We start from the raw sequence: 21,840 nt of genomic DNA on the forward strand, positions 1-21,840 counted from the left end.
GTCTGAGTACACAAAAATTTACTTTTTAAAAAATGTTTCTATTGATTTTATAGAGGGAGAAACATCAATGATGAGAATCATTCACAAGCCACCTCCTGCATGCCCCCTACTGTAGATCAAGCCTGCAACCTGGGCATGTACCCTGACCAGGAATCTGACTTCCTGGTTCAAGGGTTGATGCTCAACTGCTGAGCCACACCAATAGGGCACGAAAAACTTGTTATATTTTCCATACAAACTGTAAACCTACTTTTACCCCACCCTGTACATATTTATGGGCTACGAAAAAACTTGGGAAATTTTTGGTCTTTCCTACTTTTAAACCAGTTAAGATGGCAACATCTTCAGCATTAATTGTCCCTATGCTTTCTGAATTTGAAATGTACATTTTCTTCTAGGTTAAATCCTCTATTTGCTTATCTCTAGATTCCTTTTGACGTAGCCAAATTATATACTTGATAATGTATGCTCTTAACATTTACAAATGTTGCCACTTCATCCCCTGTAGTAAAGCAGTGCTCTCCCACAAATGCACCTATCTTTTTAACAAGTCACTATTTGCAGGAGATTCAAATAGATTTAGACATGCGTTGGAGATATTGTAGGCTTGGTTCCAGATTGCAAATAAAGCATCACAATATTTGCAGTCTTTTTACTGGAGGTCCTCTTGTTCAATTTATTAAAAAAAAATCTGAAGTGCAGTAAAACCAGGAATGCCTGTACTTGTTATTGCTAACTCATTAGTAATTACCCAATAATTTCAAGAACTAGATTAAGCAGAATGACTTTCGGTACATTAGAACCAAGCTCTGCTTTTCCAGACCAGTGTGCTCGTTTCTCTTCATAGAGGTAGCTAGACAGGAGTTTAGTATTGCCACCTTGTTGCTGTCTCTATCCTACAAGTATAGAAAAAGCAACTTAGGAAAAAGGACAGAAGTCAAACTTTCTTTCTCCATGCCTTTACTTTTAAACATGAAGGGAAAATCGTACAGGTATACATGAAAAAAAGGCAGACATGATCACAAGTAAAAGCGAAGAAAATCTAACCAGAAAGCTTTAATGCCTGTCAGCTGTTGGACCTGAAGTTCTGAGTATGACATGTTGCAGGGCTGAAAGGAATCAGTATTCCTCTCCTTCTTCCTCACCCTCTCCTTCAACAGAATCCACACCAACTTCCTCATAATCCTTCTCAAGGGCAGCCATGTCCTCACGGGCCTCAGAAAACTCTCCTTCCTCCATGCCCTCACCCACATACCAGTGGACAAAGGCACGCTTGGCATACATCAGGTCAAACTTGTGGTCCAGGCGAGCCCAGGCCTCAGCAATCGCTGTGGTGTTGCTCAGCATGCACACAGCTCGCTGCACTTTGGCCAGGTCTCCACCAGGGACCACAGTGGGAGGCTGGTAGTTAATGCCAACTTTGAAGCCAGTGGGGCACCAGTCCACAAACTGGATGCTGCGCTTGGTCTTGATGGTGGCAATGGCAGCATTGACATCTTTGGGGACCACGTCACCACGGTACAACAGGCAGCAAGCCATGTATTTACCATGGCGAGGGTCACATTTCACCATCTGGTTGGCTGGCTCAAAGCACGCATTGGTGATTTCTGCTACAGAAAGCTGCTCATGGTAGGCTTTCTCAGCAGAGATGACAGGGGCATATGTGGCCAGAGGGAAGTGGATGCGGGGATAGGGCACCAGGTTGGTCTGGAATTCAGTCAGATCAACATTCAGGGCTCCATCAAACCTGAGGGATGCAGTGATGGAGGACACAATCTGGCTAATAAGGCGGTTAAGGTTAGTGTAGGTTGGGCGCTCAATATCGAGGTTTCTACGACAGATGTCATAGATGGCCTCGTTGTCAACCATGAAGGCACAATCAGAGTGCTCCAGGGTGGTGTGGGTGGTGAGGATGGAGTTGTAGGGCTCAACTACAGCTGTGGAGACCTGGGGGGCTGGGTAAATGGAGAACTCCAGCTTGGACTTCTTGCCATAATCGACGGAGAGACGTTCCATCAGCAGGGAGGTGAACCCAGAACCAGTTCCCCCACCAAAGCTGTGGAAAACCAAGAAGCCCTGAAGGCCTGTGCACTGGTCAGCCTGTTAGAAAAGAATAGAGGAAACATAGTTATTGCTTTTTGTGATGTATTTTCACTTTTCATACATTCCAATGATATCTTACTTTGACAAGAAACACTTTTAAAAAATGTCTTCCTTAGGCTCATTAATTTCTTTATTCTTGAGAAGAAACATACCAGTTTCCGAATTCGGTCCAGGACCAGGTCAATGATCTCCTTGCCAATGGTGTAGTGTCCACGGGCATAGTTATTGGCAGCATCTTCCTTGCCTGTGATCAGCTGCTCAGGGTGGAAGAGCTGGCGGTAGGTACCAGTGCGAACTTCATCTGCAAAAGGGAACCAAAGCAGCCGCCCATCACTAACAACCTGCACAAGCCTGCTCAACCCCAAGGCCTCGACAGAGCCCCTAGGACACACCTCCTGTCCCAGATCCCCGGGGATCTTAATTGGGTTACTGAGGTCAACTCACCAATGACTGTGGGTTCCAGGTCTACAAACACTGCCCTGGGCACATGCTTGCCAGCGCCTGTCTCACTGAAGAAGGTGTTGAAGGAGTCATCTCCCCCGCCAATGGTCTTGTCACTTGGCATCTGGCCATCGGGCTGGATGCCGTGTTCCAGGCAGTAGAGCTCCCAGCAGGCATTGCCGATCTGGACACCAGCCTGGCCAACATGGATGGAGATGCACTCACGCTGTGGAAAAGAGAAAAAAAAGAAAAACCAGGATGAAACTAATCCAGGATTGACTGTGAAGCAGAACAATACACCTATGGAATCTTCATCTTACTAATTGCCTGGGTTTTTAACAATGTTTTCATTGATTTTTTAGAGAGAGGAAGGAAGAAGGATAGAGATGGAAACATTGATGAGGAACATCATTGATTGGCTGCCTCCAGCACACCCTCTACCAGGGATTGAGCCTGCAACCCAGGCCTGTACCCTGACTGGCTCAGTCAGCCACTGAGCAACACCAGCCAGACAACTAACTGCCTCTTTTAAAACAAATTAAAATGTAAAACTTTTTTTCTAGAGGACAACCACTGTATGTTTCGCTCTACATTGCTTTTACTGAATTTCCTTTCCCCCTGTGAACCAAGGAGAGACCTTAGAGCTTTCTCCTGTGAAGGACCAAGATGGAGAGGAGGCCGTTCGTCCAGCACTCAGGCTCCAGAATACCATTTTAGACCAGGCGGCCCGATTTCCGGGCAGCTCCCAGGACAGGAAGCACGTGGCCAGGGCGGTGAAGAGGAAATGTCTGGCCCGGGGGCCGGGCTCTGCGGCGCAGGATGAATGAGCACTTTTAGGTGTGCGCGCCCACGGGGGCCGGCGGGGCCGCGCAGCTGCAGAGGCTCGGACAACCAGCCACGTCTGCAGAAGGGCAGCCGCGGCCAACCATCCTCCACGCCCTGCAGGCGTTGGGCTCCACCCAGCACCTCCACATCTGTCAGGGCACAGGGGATTATCCGCGCCGCATATCTATCTGGACCAAGATCGGATTTCAGTTGCCTCAAAATCCCGCCCCCCCCACCACCACCTGTTCCCGCAAGCATTCCTGACATAGCTGAGGCCACGGAGGGGCAGATGGCCTCTAGGGAGGGGCAGATGGGAGGTGATCTTCCTAATACACTGGCATGGTGCAGCCTTCCTCTACATTCATCTTATTGCTTTTATTAATACACACACACACACACCACACATACAAATCTTGGGTAACAGGAGACACCCTCCAGCCAGACCCGCAGCGCCGCAGCGCGCACGCGCAGGCTGCAGTGGCGGTCTCCCGCCGCGCCCCGGCGGGAAGGTAACGGCCGCGCGTGCGCCTTTGTGTCAGGCTCCTTCCCGCCTCCGCTATTCGCGCCGAAGAGGAAGTGAGGGCGGGGGGAGCCCGCGCGCCAGGCTAAGGCGGGGGAAGGAAAGGGGGATGGGAACGCGCGGGAAAAGACTGTAGGAAGGGTCTCGGGGCGCCGCGCCCTGCGGTGAGGGGCTACATAAGGACCCTAACCCGGGTGCAAGGAGCCGGCGCGCCGTCATCCCCTCCCAGAGTCCAAGAAAAAAAAGGCGGGGGGCTCCACTGATGGACCCCAGCTTTCCTCCACAAACCGGAGCCGATCTATTCCCACCCTTAGCTCTTACCTCATTTTTTTTTTTCCCTCCAGATGGACAGCGCGGGTCTCAGCCCTCTCTAGTTAGAGGCCCTCCGCTACCCAAGCTTGTTTTTCCCCGTCTTCCCCACCGAGGGAAAGCGCATGCGGCCCACTCACCATGGCTGCGGGTTTGCAAGCGCAGGGATCAGGAGTAGACGCGGGTCCCGGTTACTGTTCCCGACAAGCTAAGAGTCGAGGTAAGTAACGCACTGAAGCGGGGGAGGCGCCGGAGTCGCTTAAGTAGGGTTTCGGGGAGGGGCGGGCGAGCACGGGCGGTGCCACGCCCGGGCTCTCCTCCGGGCCCGGGGGGCCCCTTCGGTGACCGCTTCACTTCCCCAGAAGGCGGGCGTCCGGGCCGGGACCCCCATCTCCGGCCGGGCCACCGGGGCGGGGTTTCTCCGGCCATGCAGTACTCGAAGTTTCGTTTACGCAGTCTGCGGCGCATGGCTGCCGGGGCCGGGGCCGGGGCCGGGGCCGGGGCGGAGGGCGGGCAGGGCGGGTTCCGAAGCAAACCCTCCTGGGAAGGCGGGAGGAAGCTCGCCTTAGTTTGGACCAACGCCGAGGCTTCAGTCTGTGCAGTTTAAGGGAGGAAGCGCTGTGAAATGCAGAAGCTTCTGGTCCGGTAGCTCAGCGGATGATGTCAGTGTTGCCATAATTTGTCAGTGAGTTTTGCCTTTTCCTCGTCTTGGCTCCTTTAAAGGCAGTGAGTGCATCCTGTACTTCCCTGATAATGTGGATGAGGTGCGCGAGCTTTAGAAAACAGAATAGTTCTCTTTGGTTTACTGTGATGACTTGCTCTTTAAACTAGCGGTACCAAACGTTGGAAGCAAAACAGTCATTCAAAGAGCAGTACCTAAGCACTTCACATCCAAACTGTTTTTAAAAGGGCCCCGTTTTTGGACCTCAACCAGCGACTTGATGGAGTAGCCCTAGGCCCTAGGGGCTTGTACGAAGGGAGATTTGAAGACACTTGACTGGCTGAATTGCAGACAAACTTGGGGAGAGACGAAATAGACACGGAAGGATATTAGAAAGTAAGGATTCCTTATGCTAGTTTCGTAAAACTCTATATAACAAGTGCGTTGTGTTGTGTCAAAATAGATGAGTTGGTTATAGTCTAGTGCTAGGAGGCCCAGATTACAGTGAGTAGACACTCCCCCTCCCCCCTTTAAGGAGAAACTGCCAAGACCATTGTTAACCTTGGAAATGCATAAGGAGGTTAGTTAGGGTTACAGTGTGGCTTTTAAATGGTTCTAGCAGAAACCTATTATTATTACTACACTACTCAAAATATCCTCCCAGTGATGATGTATTAGTAACAAAAAAGGTAAACATAAGACAGTAGAAATTCATAGTTCACATTCAGTTTTTACCTGATTCAGATTTGGTCAAACCTTCACCCTTCCTATCAGACAAATAACACATTTACATGTGTGTGCAGTTTGTAACAATATCTAGATATTTTCCACTCATATTCATATGAACCTGGAATGCAAACAAGGAAATATCTCATAAATATTTTTTTTGTAGTCCTGTTAAAAGGTTTTTGACTCAAAACCCAAATTTTCATACATTATCCAAACTGGGTTATAGGGGACAGGAATATGTTTGAATATTGTCTCAGTTATTATTGACATACAATATCCTATTAGTTTCAGATTGTTTTACTTATACTTGTTTTTGAAAATTTATTTGTCCCACTTATTCTTAAAAGGAGATGGAAAATACAGGCTTATATTTTATTGTGCTTTGCTTTGTTGTACTTCACAGATACTGCATTTTTTTTTACAAATTGAAGGCAAGGCTCTCTACCAGCAAAAAGATTACGACTAGCTTTATTGCAGTGGTCTGGAACTGAACTTACAACATCTCTGAGGAATGCTTGTCATTAGCTTGTCTTGTGTGAATGTTAAGAAATAACCTAGCTGAATTCCATTTTGCTGTCTGCTCTGGATGAAAGCCATTTGAAAAGAGGAGCCTCCCTCCTCCTAGCTCTCTGCAGAATCTTAGAGCTTTCACTGCAGGGATTTGCTCCTGTGGGTCTATGAGTCTCCCCAGATGCCTTCCTAAAACTATTAGCTTTGCTAGCCTTGTTTTCTGTGAATTCCCCTGTTGTGAATAAGGAAGTATTTGGGCTTTCTTTTCTTTTTTTTAGGTTCCTGAGGATACCTTAGGTTTTAGAAAATAAGAGAGCCAAGGAACCTTTCACTATAACCTAGTTTGGTATCTTTATGCCAGAAAAATATTGAGTAATGCTAAGTTAATTAATTTTGCTACCTCTTTAGTATTTGATAGGAAAGGCTGACATTTTTTTCCTTTTTTACCCATACTAACTTATATGGGTCTATTTGTTTATATTATTCATGGATGTATACCCTTCATCTATATTTAACAACTAAATCGTAGTTGTTAAATTGCTGGAATATAAACACAGTATCATTTATTGTCTTAACATTTTAACTGATTATATAGGTCTTTCTTTTGTTGGACTGTTTTAGGACCTATAACTATTTGCTTTGAGTCTTTGATGTAGTTGAAGACATGTTGCTATTTGAGCCACTCCCATCTTCGCTACTTAATATCATGGCCACTTGCTACTGTTCTAAGGAGTCCGTAACATTTGTTGATAGTTCCATATTGTGGTTTAGACTCAAAAGTTCACAAAATATTTTGTTCATTTAAATAGTTCTACAGGAAAGACATATATAACAAATAGCAACAACTTACGAAGCATCCATGATTTTCAAACATTTGGCCTTTTATTTTTATTATAGTGTTATAAATTTATATATGCTATTTTGTGGTCTGCTTTTCCACAGATGTGTATAGGAGAAAGAAAATGGGCTTTAATTTCAAATAGTACTAGATTCAATTCTAACTTTGTCAGTTAATAGTGGTATGACTTCTGAGGCACATACTAGTACTTCGGTTGCAGGCTCTATCCCTGGCCCTGGTTGGGGTACGTGTGGGGGGCAACCAATCAATGTGTCTCTCTCACATCGATGTTTTTCACTCTTTCTCTCCTCCCTTCCATTCTCTCTAAAAAAAAGTAAAAGTAAAATAAAATGTAATATGTTTAAAAAAACATTCTTTTTAATCATTTAAATTTAAAATTTATTTATGTCTATCTAGTCTCATTGCCTTAATTATTATCTATATACTGGTGACTACCAAATTTATGTCTCCCACCCAGACTTTTCCTCTTTTCCCTGAAGCATATATCTAGCCACCTACTTAACATATATCACGTCTAAAACAGAATTCTTGAATTCTACCCCCTCTCTACACTCACATGCACACAGCCTGCTCCTTTCCTCACCTAGTGTTCTCCATCTGAGTAAATGTTATCTCCACTCATCCAGTTGCTCAGGCCAAAGACCTCTGAGTTATTTTTGACTCCTCTTTTTAAAAATATTTTTAAATATATTTTTTTATTTATTTCAGATAGGAAGGGAGAGGGAGAGAAATAGAAACATCAATGATGAAAGAGAATCATTGATCAGCTGCCTCCTGCATGCCCCCAGGATTGAGAGCCTGCAACCCAGGCATGTGTCCTGATTGGGAATCAAACCATGACCTCCTAATTCATAGGTCGATGCTCAACAACTGATTCACACCTGACTCCTCTTTTTCTTTCTTAATCCTCACTGAAGGATATTTTTCCATTGATTTTTAGAGAGAGTGGAAGAGAGAGGGAAAGACAGAGAAACACGATGTGAGAGAAACACATCAATTGGTTGTCTCCTGCTCGACCCGGACCAGGGCACAGACAGGGGAGGAGCCTGAAACAGAGGTACATACCCTTGACCAGAATCGAACCCAGGACCCTTTAGTCCGCAGGCTGATGCTCTATCCACTGAGCCAAACCGGCTAGGGCTTGACTCCTCTTTTAAAAAAATGTTTATCATCTAATGAATGCATCAGCAAATCCTGTCAGCTCTACCTATGAAATATATCCTGAAGTGTCTGTCATCTCTCTCCCAGACACAAAAATAGTCTACTTACTGCTCTTTCTATTTCTATTCTTGCAGTCTTCTTCTTCTTTTTTTTTTAATGAATCTTTAAAAATACAACTTTAATCATGCCTACTCTGGAGGCTTCTTTTCATTCTTAGAACAATATCTAAATTCTTACAATGTTCTAAAAGGTTCTTCTAATGGCCTGGCTCCTAGTTTCATCTTATATCATTTTACCCCTCACTCATTCCACTTCAGGGGCACTGGCCTTCTTACCTTACCTCTAATAGAGTGATCATGCTACCTTGTCTCAAGGCTCTCCACTTGTTCCCTTTGCCTAGTTTGCTCTTCTTCCCCTAGATATCCACTCTCTCATTTCCTTAGTTTTTCTTTCAATATTATTACCTCGAAGAGGCTTTGACCTTTCTTTCTAAAATAGCACCCTCCATCCTTTCTCTTTCCCCCTTAACCTACTCCCCTCCCCATCTTATCACATTTATTATTTATTTGCTTATTTCCTATCTCCTCTCTAGAATTTAAGTTCTAAAAGGGGAGGATCTTGTCTGTTTTGTTCACTGCTTTAGCCCTAGTAGGTGGTGAATAAGTATGTGTCAAATATGAATTGAATGTATAAATGTATATCCTCAAATGCCTACCATAGGGGTGTTATATATTTGGTATTGAAAAGATATTAAGTGGATATAGTATCACTGATGCACTTTATTGTTTCCTTTTGTATGGGAAGATTACATTTTTTATAATGTAAGGACTGGTTCCCTTTCATTCATTGAGCTTTGAGATAGCAACCCAGGTTCTCAATCTTTTAGCATCTCAGATTGCTCTCTTGGGTCTTCATTCTTTAATTTCTAACAGTAAGGAGAATGCCTCTACAGAAAGCCTTCTCAATGAGAAATTTAAAGGTCAAATAACAAGTTGCTTTTTAGATTTTTAGAGTTTAGATTCACTTTGTAGTTATTGTTTTTTTTCCTTCTAAATTAATTCAGTTGCCCTTGGGCCACTTTTGTTGCCTATAATAAACACTTTGGTTCCACAGAAAGTATTATAAAGTGATTCATCATTAGCACAATCCAGGTTCAAGAACTAATTTAAAAAAAAAAGGTATTAATACATGCCTTAGTGCATAAAGTAAAAAAAAAAAAAGTTCTCATGTCTACTGTCAAATGGTACTTATTTCTGCCTGATAGAGAAAAAAGGGAATTAAAAAAACATGAACAAACAGTAAAAATATCAACTAATCTTAGTAACTCAGAAAGATTAGCAGTTATGTTGGGTTGGTAGTAAAGAATGCTGATTTTACCTCTTTTTTTTTTTTTTTTTTAATATATTTTATTGATTTTTTTTTTTTTTTTTACAGAGAGGAAGGGAAAGGGATAGTTAGAAACATCGATGCGAGAGAAACATCGATCAGCTGCCTCCTGCACACCCCCCACTGGGGACGCGCCCACAACCACGGTACATGCCCTTGACTGGAATCGATCCTGGGACCCCCCAGTCCCGCAGGGCGATGCTCTATCCACTGAGCCAAACCAGTCAGGGCAACCTCTGGTGTTTTTTTGTTGTTGTTTTAAAATATATTTTATTGATTTTTTACAGAGAGGAAGGGAGAGGGATAGAGAGAAACATCAATGAGAGAGAAACATCGATCAGCTGCCTCCTGTACACCCCCTACTGGGGATGTGCTCACAACCAGGGTACATGTCCTTGACCAGAATCGAACCTGGGACCTTTCAGTCCGCAGGCTGATGCTTTATCCACTGAGCCAAACCAGTTAGGGAACCTCTGGTGTTTTTGAAGGGAGGACAAGCTATTAAAAATGGATGAGAAGCTAGTAATTTTGAAGTACTCATTTGAGTTAAATTGCCATTAATAAAATTTTAAAACAATATATTTTATATATGATGGAAGAGAATAAATGTTTAGTTCTGTATAGATTTTTTAAATGGGGAAATTATCTAAGAAAGGTTTTTTTAAAAAAATGTAATGAAGTCTTTAGCCCTGGCCGGGTAGTTTAAGTTGTTTAGGGCGTCATTCCAATACACCAAGATTGTGGGTTCAATATCCAGTCAGGGCACATACATTTAAGAAGCAATCAATGAATGCATAAAAATGTGGAACAACAAATCTATCTCTCTCTCTCTCTCTCTCTCTCTCTCAAACCAATAAGTAAAAATTTAAAAGAATTAATGAAATCTATATCTCTCTGACTATATTAGCTTCAATACCCCTAAAAAGTATAAATTGGGAGATACAAAATATGTACAGCTGGAGTTATGTAAGTTATAAAGAATGTTGGCATATGTTCAACCAACCAACTTGTAATTCTGTAGGGGAAGCAGATAGATAATCTGTTTCTTCTATATACCAGCCTTAGGAAGAAAATTGTGCTGCATTTAAATTTCCCATCTGGCAAAACTTCAGGTTCAGAATATTAAATAAGGATTCTTTAAAAGTTAACTCTTCCCTTTGTAACAAATTAGAAACATACCTTACCCCATTTAACACATCTACAGAAGGCATGTTAATGCTGTTTTCTTTTGCAACAGCATAAGATGTTCTACTTAAAAATACACCTGCCAAAACCGGTTTGGCTCAGTGGATAGAGCGTCGGCCTGTGGACTGAAAGGTCCCAGGTTCGATTCCGGTCAAGGGCATGTACCTGGGTTGCGGGCACATCCCCAGTAGGAGATGTGCAGGAGGCAGCTGATCGATGTCTCTCTCTCATCGATGTTTCTAACCCTCTATCTCTCTCCCTTCCTCTCTGTAAAAAATCAATAAAATATATTTAAAAAAAAATACACCTAAGATGGGAAAATCCCTGCATTTTATCACAGATGTAAAAATCCCATTCCAGGGGAATAACTAACAAGTACATTGAATCCCTGGTGAGTATAGAGAATATGTTGTATAGCACAATAGTGTTTCTTTGGGGAAGTTAAGACTAAGCAAAAATAAGAAACCCAACCTACCACCATAGGATAGAGATTTGGTGGTCCTAATATGAGAACATATGGGGGTGGGGCAGAGACTTAAAATTGAGGACTCACCAAGGATCAAAAAGTTTTTGAGTTTCCACATGACAAATCTTTCTTCAAAAATCTTGAAAAAGAACTGAGAGATCTGAATTATAATTACTACCTTTTCCCTAACAATCCTATATAATAAAGAGGTAATATGCAAATTGACCATCACACCCTCGCACAAGATGGCTGCCTCCATGTAGTCAAAAGATGGCTGCCACAAGATGGCCTGCAGGGGGAGGGCAGTTAGGGGGGAAACCCAGGCTGGCAGGGGGAGGGCAGTTTGGGGGCAGCCAGGCTGGCAGGGGGAGGGCAATTAGGGGTGAACAGGCGGGCAGGGGAGGGCAGTTGGGGGTGATCAGACCGGCAGGGGAGGGGCAGTTGGGGCGATCGGGCTGGCAGGGGAGCAGTTAGGCATTGATTGGGCTGGAAGGGGAGTGGTTAGGGGGTGATCAGGCTGGCAGGCAGAAGTGGTTAGGGGCAATCAGGCAGGCAGGCAGGTGAGCGGTTGGGAGCCAGCAGTCCTGGATTGTGAGAGGGATGTTCAACTAAACTGGCAGTCAGACATCCCCCGAGGGGTCCCAGATTGGAGAGGGTGCAGGCTGGGCTGAGGGATACCCTCCCCAGTGCATGAATTTCATGCACTGGGCCTCTAGTTAGTAATAATTGCACCAGTCCGCAGGAGGCAGCCAGTCGATGCTTCTCTCATAATTATCATTGATGTTTCTCTCTCCCTCTTCCTTCCTCTCTGAAATCAATAAAAATATATTAAAAATGCAAAAAGAAAAAATGGACAAAGAACCTGAATGTACACTTCTCCAAAGAGGATATATGAATGGCCAATAAGCACATGGAAAGGTCCTCAACATCCTTAGTCATCAGGGAAATGCAAATCAAAACCCCAATAAGATATCACTTCATACCCATTAGGATGGCTACTATCAAAAAGACATATAACAACAACTCTTAGTGAGAATGTGGAAAAAATGGAATTCTCATACACTACTAGTAGGAATGGAAATGGTGCAACCACTTTGAAAATCAATGTGGCAATTCCACAAAATATTAAGCATAGAGCTAGCTATCCTATAACCCAGGTATATATCCAAGAGAAATGAAAACATAGTCACACATTGTGTGCGTGTGTGTGTGTAAATATTTTTTTCTTCTACCCTTCTAGGTTCTTGGGGGGAGGGCCTCTGTAACAAAAGACAGGTTAACAAGAGAAAAACAAATAGACATTTATGAACATGTAGATATCATATATATAGTGACTCAAAAGTTTAGTTAAAACTTGGGCTTATATAGCATTTTATCAAAGGGACAAATTTTTTAGAGAAATGACAAGGTAAAGGAAAGGATCTTGATTATCTAGGGGAGGCAGATTGTAGGATGGCAAATATATGGGGGACTGAGGGAAGATAACATCTAGTCAGTCAGGTTTGCTATGTGAAGTCCTCTGGTATTGTGTCTGGGCTGATAAAGGTTTAGAGTTGTTAGTGATTAACTTATGTACAAATCTATATCCTGCTGTTAGGCAAATAGGGGGAGGGCAGAGAATTTTTTTATTTTTTTATTTTATCTGCTTCTTCTCAATTATCTTCAGTTCAAAAGAATCCAAAGAGGCATGTTTTGGAGTGGCAAATTCTTTTGTCCTTCACAGCATTATTCATAATAGCTGAAAAGTGGGAACAACTCCCAAAGTCCGTCAAATGATGAATGGGTTAAAAAAATGTTGTATGTTCATATAATGGAATTTTATTTGGCAATAAAAATAAATGAAGTACTGATATATGCTACAGCATAGATGAAACTTGAAAACATTATGTTAAATGAAAGAAGCTGCGACTCTTAATAGGAGGAGAATCAAGATGGCAGTGTAGGTAAACATTGGTACTTGCTGCCTCCCACAACCACATCAAAATTACAACTAAAATACAGAAAAACCATAATTCCGAAATGCCTGAAATCTGGCTAAAAGTAAGTCATACAACTAGAGAAGTAAAGAAGAAAGCACATTGAGACTGGTAGGAAGGGTGGAGGCACGGAACGGGCTTGTCCAACACCCAGTGTGGCTTTTTTCATTTAGGAGATGTATTTCAGCTACAGAGGCCTCCTGTGAGAAGCAAGGGGTCTCAGCTGCATACCAGCCCACCAGCACAGGGTTCCAGAACTGGGAAGAGAAGTCCCCGTAATTTTGGGCTATAAAAACCAGCGGGGATTGTGGCTAAGTGACATGGAGGCTCCTGGAGCCCCAGGCAGTCCTCCTAAAGGGCTGGTGCGTGAACTTACACAGTCCCACTTCCTCTGAGCTCCAGTGCTGAGAGGCTGCTTTGTGGGATCCAGGGACATACAGGGAGAAACTGGATTGTCTGGCATCGGGGCAGGAAATCAGAGGCAGCTTTCTCCCAGATGGGGGAGGGAGTGGGGGAGAGGAGAGTGTGCTTCCAGAGGTCATTGTTCCTGTGCTGGGACCTCCTCTGTTGCAGAGATGACTGGCAGCCATGGCAGCCATATTTGAGTTTCCATCAGTGTGGCCTCACTGTTCGCTCCAACATGGTGATTGATTCCCTGAGACCCCACCCAATCCAATTTGCAGCCCCATCCAAGCTGTTTGCAGCAACTTTTCCATATGAATGGCTTGTCCCATCAGGCTTCAGACTTTTCTAAAATCTCTTAAACAAGCAGCTGCTGGTGTCAGCATGCCCAAAACCTATCAGTACGAGGCCCAAGACCCAGCACTAGCACCAGCCTGCCTTCTTTCACAGCTGGGCCTCACCTGAGTACTTCCAAGCCCAATACAAGTAGCAGCCATCTGCAGATTGCTCTGTAGCTCCTGCTGGGTTGCCACAGGCAGTTGCTGACTTTGCACCTCCCAGGAGGCCCCAGAGCCAGTGCACCTGGTGGATAGCTTCAGACCATACCAGATTACAACTCTACACATCCACAAGCGACACACTCAAGGGGCAGACTCAGTGAGCACCAAAGCCCTACTGAAGCAAGTTGTGCTTCATAGGGGTATCTCCTGCACAGCAGCTCTTCCACTGTAGTCACAGCTAGTCCTCATAGCCAATTAGTCTGGAGGTAACTTCCTCCCAGTGACATCAACAGTAATCAAGGCTCAACTACAAGACTGTGAACACAGCCTACACAGGGGTGCACCTAGAGGGCCCAGTTTAGGTGACTGGGGAGGCTGAGCCACCTGGCTCTACAAGACACCTACTACACAAGGCCACTCTACCAATTCCAGGAAACAAAGCAGCGCTACCTAATACATAGAAACAAACACAAGGAAGCAGCCAAAGTGTGGAGACAAAGAAACATCTCACAAATGAAAGAAATGGAAGCAAGCAAACTACTGGATACAGAGTTCAAAACAATAGTTATAAGGTTGCTCAAATATCTTAATGAGAGCTTCAAGGCAATTAGTGAGACTTTTAAGAATCTTAGTGAGAATTTCAAAGACATGAAAAAGGACCAGTTAGAAATTAAGTATACACTAACTGAAATAAAGAATAATTTACAGTGATTCAACAGTAGAGTAGAGGATTCTGAGAATCAAATCAATGAGTTGGAATATGAGGAAGTAAAAATCACCCAATAAGAAGAGCAAAAAGAAAAAAGAATAAAAAAATATGAAGATAGTGTAAAGAGCCTCTGGGACAACTTCCAGAGTACCAATATTCACATTATGAGGGTGCCAGAAGGAGAAGAGAGAGAGTAAGATATTGAAAACCTACTTGAAAAAATAATGACAGAAAACTTCCCCTACATGGTGAAAGAAATAGACTTACAAGTCTAGGAAGCTCAGAGTCCCAAATAAGAGGAGCCCAGTGAAGCCCACACCAAGACACATCATAATTAAAATGCTAAGGGTTAAAGACAAAGAGAGACTCTTAAAAGCAGCAAGAGAAAAGCAGTTAGTTACCTACAAGGGAGTGCCCATACGACTGTCAGCTGATTTCTCGACAGAAACTTTGCAGGCCAGAAGGGAGTAGCAAGAAATATTCAAAGTGATGAATAGCAAGGATCTACAACCAAGATTACTCTACCCAGTAAAGCTAGCATTTAGAATTGAAGGTCAGATAGCTTCACAGACAAGAAAAAGCTAAAGAAGTTTATCACCACCAAATCAATATTACATGAAATCTTGAATGGTATCCTATATAATCAAAGGCTAATATGCAAATCAACCAAACAGCGGAACAACCAGTCGCTATGATGCACACTGACCACCAGAGGGCAGACGCTCAACGCAGGAGCTGCCCTCTGGTGGTCAGTGCACTCCCACAGGGGGAGCACTGCCCAGCCAGAAGCTGGGCTCATGGCTGGTGAGCACAGTGGCAGTGGCAGGAGCCTCTTCCGCTTCTGCGGCAGCACTAAGGATGTCCAACTGCCGGCAAGGGCTCCTGGACTGCAAGAGGATGCAGGCTGGGCTGAGGGACCCCCCACCCCCCCAAGTGCACGAATTTTGTGCACTGGGCCTCTGGTTCTTTAAGAAAAGGAAGAAGAAAAAGAAGAAGAAGAAGGAGGAGAAGAAGAAATGTGAACAATAAAATGGCAATACATACATACCATACCTATCAACAATTAAATCTAAAAATCAAAATAAATGAAAAAGAAATCTAATGAACAAAATAAACTGGTTAATAAAATAGAATCAGAGACATGGAAACATGGAGCAGACTGACCAATCTCAGAGGGAAGGGGAAGAGGGGGACGAGAAGAGATTAACCAAAGATTTTATAAGCATATATGCATTACCTATGGACACAGGCAATAGGGTGGTGAAGGCCTGGGGCTGGGTATGAACCAGGTGGAGGGGGCAGTGAGGGGAGGGGGAAGGGGAACATCTGTAATACTCTCAAAAGAATCTGCATATGTATGATTCCATATGAAATGTCCAGAATAGGCAAATCCATTGAGACAGAAAATAGATTAGGGGTTGCATAGGGTTAGTGGTTGCCTAGGTGACAGAGTTTCTTTTGGGGGTGATGAGATGTTCTAAAATTTTTTTTTTAAATCTTTATTGTTCAGATTACATTTGTTCCTCTTCCCCCCCCCCCTATAATTCCCCTCCTCCCAGTTCCCGCCCCACCCTCCACCCTCACTCCCCACCCACTGTCCTCATCCATAGGTGCACGATTATTGTCCAGTCTCTTCCCGCATCTCCCATTCCCCTTTCCCCCCCAAGAATAGTCAGTCCATTCCCTTTCTATGTCCCTGATTCATTATAATCACCAGTTCATTCTGTACATCAGGTTATTTATTCACTTGATTCTTAGATTCACTTGTTGATAGATGCATGTTTGTTGTTCACAATTTGTATCTTTACCTTTTTCTTCTTCCTCTTCTTAAAGGATACCTTTCAGCATTTCATATAATACTGGTTTAGTGGTGATGAACTCCTTTAGCTTTTCCTTATCTGTGAAGCTCTTTATCTGACCTTCAATTCTGAATGATAGCTTTGCTGGATAAAGTAATCTTGGTTGTAGGTTCTTGGTATTCATCACTTTGAATATTTCTTGCCATTCCCTTCTGGCCTGCAAAGTTTCTGTTGAGAAATCAGCTGACAGTTGTATGGGTATTCCTTTGTAGGTAATTGAGTCTCTTTCTCTTGCTGCTTTTAAGATTCTCTCTTTGTCTTTTGCTCTTGGCATTTTAATTATGATGTGTCTTGGTGTGGTCCTCTTTGGATTCCTTTTGTTTGGGGTTCTCTGCGCTTCTTGGACCTGTAAGTCCATTTCTTTCACCATGTAGGGGAAGTTTTCTGCCATTATTTCTTCAAATAGGTTTTCAATATCTTGCTGTCTCTCATCTTCTGGCACCCCTATAATTCTGATGTTGGTACGCTTGAAGCTGTCCCAGAGGCTCCTTACACTATCTTCGTATTTTCGGATTCTTTTTTCATTTTGCTTTTCCGGTTGGGTGTTTTTTGCTTCTTCGCATTTCAAATCTTTGGCTTGATTCTTGCGCTCCTCTGGTCTGCTATTGGGTATAATATTCTTTATTTCAGTCCGTGTATGCTTAATTTCTAGTTGTTTCTTTATCATAGCATCAAGGGTCCCATTAGTTTTCGTGAGGCTCTCCTCAAGTTTATTGCAAGCCCTCAAAATTGCGTTTTTTAGCTCTATATCCTCCATTTCTGTCATGTTTTTTTGTCTCCGCATTTTTTATGCTTTCTTGGTGCACCCCCTTATGGTCTTTGTGCACAGTCTTGTTCTAGTTAAGCCTTGATTGTTGTAGTTAATACTAGAGGGATTTGACCACCAGGCCGACTGGCTGTGAGAATCAGCTGTGGGAAAACTTCTGTCCTCTGGGGAGGTGCTAATCTAGCCTTTGCCTGAGGCGATCCGGCAAATGGCTCTGCGCAGGGCTTGGGTGGGGCGGGTCCCAGGGGATCAACAGGGCGGGCGGAGGGAGCAGTTATGGCTGCTCTCAGTCCCATTCCCAGAGGCTCTGCTTCTCAGAACCCTGGCAACCGCTGCAAACCTCGGAGAGAAAGCTGCCCTCACGTTCCAACTGATGCTAGACAATCCCGCTTCTCCCGTTTGAGTCTGAGTCCCTAGAGACTCGCCCGAATCTGGAGCTCAGAGTCTGAGACTCCCTCCTGATAGAAAACGACAACTGCGCCCTCAGCCACCAGCCCGCTTTGCGCGCGCACCTCTGCACCTTTAAATTTTCCACACTGCGCCTCCTCTGAGCCTCGAAATGCTGTTCTCTTTCCTTCTAGTTGAAGAGTCTCTCCTCAGCCAGCCTTCCTGTGGTTCTGGGTGATGTCCGTTCCGTCTTTTAGTTGTATTTTTGAAGTGGTTGTTTGCGGCAGCAGTCTCCGGTGTTTACCTATGCCGCCATCTTGGTGGTCTCCGAGATGTTCTAAAATTGATTGTGATGATGGTTGCATAACTCTGTGAATATACTAAACACCATTGATATGTACACTTTAAATGGGTGAATTGTATATGTGAATTACATTTCAATACAGATGTTTTCTATCTATATATAAAAGCCTAAATGACCGTTACAACCGAATGACTGGAATGACCCATGGACCAGTCGCTATGACGCGCACTGACCACCAGGGGCAGACGCTCAATGCAAGAGCTGCCCCCTGGTGGTCAGTGCACTCTCACAGCCAACCTTCCGCACCTGGCCCCGCAACAGTCGCCTCCTCTCCTGACCCCATTGGAGCCTTTGGCCCCAGGCTGGGTCAGGGAACTCGGGGTGGGTGGCGGTGGACACAGCCCCTTTCCCAAGGGGGCTGAGGACCAGCTCCCTCGTTGAGGCTGGCGGCCAACCTCCAGCGCCCTGTCTCTCCCCCCGGCCGGCAGGTCCCAATCGGCCCGTGGTCCCTCACCCTGTCCTGCCTTTGGCCAGCAGGCCCAGATCAGCCCAGCCCTGATCAGCCCTGATCGCCTGCCAGGCCTAGGGACCCCACCCATGCATGAATTCATGCACCAGGCCTCTAGTTTTAGAAATAAAAACAAGAGATAAAGTGTGAGAGGCAGGGTTAGCCTTGGGGTAGGAAGAGTGGCTATTATTCTATCACTGTGTACTTTGAATTTAATAGCTCAGGATACTTAAAATAGCTACCCAAAATATCATCTGCTTTGCCTTAGATGGTGCTTGAAATAGTCTTTTCCTGATGATTCCTTTAAAAGTCCAATCTTACCCTAGCCAATGTGCTCAGTGGTTAGAGCATTGGCCCATATACCAAAGGATCACAGTTCAATTTCTGGTTAAGGGTATGGGATATAGGTTCCACCCCTGGTCCAGATGGGGTGTGTGTGGGAGGGAACCAATCTCTCACATCCATGTTTCTCTCTCCCTACCTGCTTTCCACTCTCTCTCAAAAACAATGGGAAAATATCCTTGGGTGAGGATTAACAACAAAAAGGTCCAATCTTTAGTTCCCAAAACTTCCCTGTATAAAATACCAATACTGTAGGGAGAGATGATATCTTAAGTAATCAACCACTATTTTTACAGATACTAGTGGACTATTGGTAGAAATTAATAGTAAAGAAACAAAATGGGATATAGTAGGGCATGGAAAAGGGTTGAGAATGGTCAGTACCGGAAAGTGAAGTGCTGAATAAGAATGTGAGAAGTCATCAAAAGAAAATTTCAGCTACATTGGAGTATTTCTAAAGTAGGTGCTATTGACTTACATTGCCTAAATCATACACTCTTGATAAAATTAAGATTTTTGCTCTTTACCAAAAAAAAAAAAAAGGAAAGAATGAGAATTGCTCAGATTCAAGGTTGCAGGTGAGACATTTGCTTAGCACCTTTAATGTATGCTTTTGCAGAAATTGCTTCCTGACTCATTGCCACAAAATGATTTATAAAATAATGACTTGGGGAGGTTAACTGCAAGTGTCATCTAGAACATGCAACATTAGGTATAAATAGACTTGTAAAACTAATAGAGTGCATCATTAAGGAATATCCTGGATTTTTTTTACACCCAGCCTATATAGCTAGTATAAATAGGCCTTTAAGGTCAAATCAGAGAAATTCATCCTTAAAAAAAAAAAATTTCCTGCCTGGCCAGCGTGACTCAGTGGTTGAGTTTCGACCTATGAACCAGGAGGTCATGCTTCGATTCCTGGTCAGAATACATGCCCAGGTTGTGGGCTCAATCCCTAGTGTGGGGTGTGCAGGAAGCAGCTAATCAATGATTCTCTCTCATAATTGATGTTTCTCTCTCTCTCCCTCTCCTTTCCTCTCTAAAATCAATAAAAATACATATTACAAAATATTTTCCATTTCCTTTGTTTTACATATTTATTCTAGAAAATTCAGACAGCCTAAAAAGTTATAATGAAAGTAAAATTTACCTGAAATCCCATCATTAGTAAAAATACTGTTAAAGATGCTTTTAGATATCTTTCTATGCATATACATACATAATTTTATGTAAATAGACTTATACTATATGTTGCAGAAAAACAAGACTTGGCATTATAGTTGGTTATGAATCTTTTTTTAAAAATATATTTTATTGATTTTTTACAGAAAGGAAGGGATCAAGAGCAAGGTGTGTGGGAACAAATGGAGTTGTGGAGAATTTGGAATATTGATTGATCAATTCTTTCTGAAGTGCTTCTGAAATTTTGGATTAGAATGTTCATTATAAGGCACAGTTCAATAAAGTTTTTGTATATTTAAAAAAAAAAAGAAAGGAAGGGAGAGAGATAGAGAGTCAGAAACATCGATGAGAGAGAAACATTGATCAGCTGCCTCCTGCACATCTCCTATTGGGGATGTGCCCACAACCCACGTACATGCCCTTGACCGGAATCGAACCTGGGACCTTTCAGTCCGCAGGCCGACACTCTATCCATTGAGCCAAACCGGTTTCGGCTGATTATGAATTTTTTAAAGACATTTCTTTTATTTATTTATAATTTTCAAGTTTCCAAAGAAAAAACTAGGTCCAAGATCTGTGGTTTTCTAACTAATTAGATAATTTGTACAATGTATATGGTTATTGGTTAAATTAATATAAAGCTAGTAAGATTATCTTTTTTAAAAATATATATTTTGTTGATTTTTTACAGAGAGGAAGGGAGAGGGATAGAGAGTTAGAAACATTGATGAGAGAGAAGCATCAATCAGCTGCCTCCTGCACACCCCCTACTGGGGATGTGCCTGCAACCAACGTAAATGCCCTTGACCGGAATTGAACCTGGGACCCTTGTCTCCAGCCCGATGCTCTATCCAGTGAGCCAAACCAGCTAGGGCTAGTAAGATGATCTTAATAGCTTATTTAATTAATACAGGAATAATTTATGAACTAACAAAAATCCATTAGTAGACATATTTATGGTTCTTTTTAATTCTCTAAATCATATTACAGTATAAGTATTTTGCAGTTAGCCCAAGTCTTGGAATTAAGGGGTTACATTCCAGAATGCTAAAGCTAGACTCTGTAGCATAACAGTTTGACAAAAAAGAGTCCTTATCTCTTTATATGATCTGTCAAGAGTAACAGAGAATCTGAAACTTAACATAGAGAATAGACATGATCAAATTTAATCTTAAGTCCTTCATCTTAGCCTGGTTGGCCAGATAAAAAGGATCCGTAGTTAGCTTCCTGAGTAGTAAATATTCTTCTTCAGCTTTCTTATCAGGACAGAGAAAGGCAGTTTGTAGTATAATGTCTAAATAAACGAAGTGTCTATGTAAGTGATATCTACCCAAGCCTTAGAAGGATGAGGAGGCTTGCTCTAAGAGAGCTGACACCCCAAGCACTTTGTCCCATGAGGACATTATTCCCTGTATTATACAAAGTGGTCCACAGGGACTCTGTCCATTCTATATATTTTTTTAAATCCTCTGGTATGGTGTCATCTATGACATATTCTTTTGTCAAGTGCATGCTTTCCTGGCATGTGCACATGCACATGCACATGCACACACAAAGTCTTTTGTGATTTTGATTGGAATTGCATTGAATTTACAGATTGCCGGAGTCCATTCATTGTCTTCACTAGCTGAGTTTAGACAGAGACCCCCCCAAAAGCTAGTAGCCATTGAAAGTCCTAGCAAAGGACAGGGCTGTGCACCACCCAGTTAATCTAGGAACCATTCAGTTAATTTAGGTAATAATAGTTGAA

General features: G+C 43.2%; 1 protein-coding gene across 1 annotated transcript; it reads right to left on the reverse strand.

Annotated features, from left to right (window-relative positions):
- Positions 1–943: 943 nt before the first annotated feature.
- TUBA1B (tubulin alpha 1b) lies at positions 944–4,484 on the reverse strand. Its single transcript, XM_006091516.3, has 4 exons — positions 4,339–4,484; positions 2,548–2,770; positions 2,256–2,404; positions 944–2,100 (listed from the first exon to the last, which is right to left on the reverse strand). The coding sequence occupies exons 1-4, from the start codon at positions 4,339–4,341 to the stop codon at positions 1,120–1,122; spliced, it is 1,356 nt and encodes a 451-aa protein (XP_006091578.1). The 5' UTR covers positions 4,342–4,484; the 3' UTR covers positions 944–1,119.
- Between the last annotated feature and the right edge of the window lie 17,356 nt (positions 4,485–21,840).

This window comes from Myotis lucifugus, unplaced genomic scaffold (genome assembly GCF_000147115.1).
Source record: "Myotis lucifugus unplaced genomic scaffold, Myoluc2.0 scaffold_91, whole genome shotgun sequence".
Lineage (NCBI taxonomy): Eukaryota > Metazoa > Chordata > Mammalia > Chiroptera > Vespertilionidae > Myotis > Myotis lucifugus.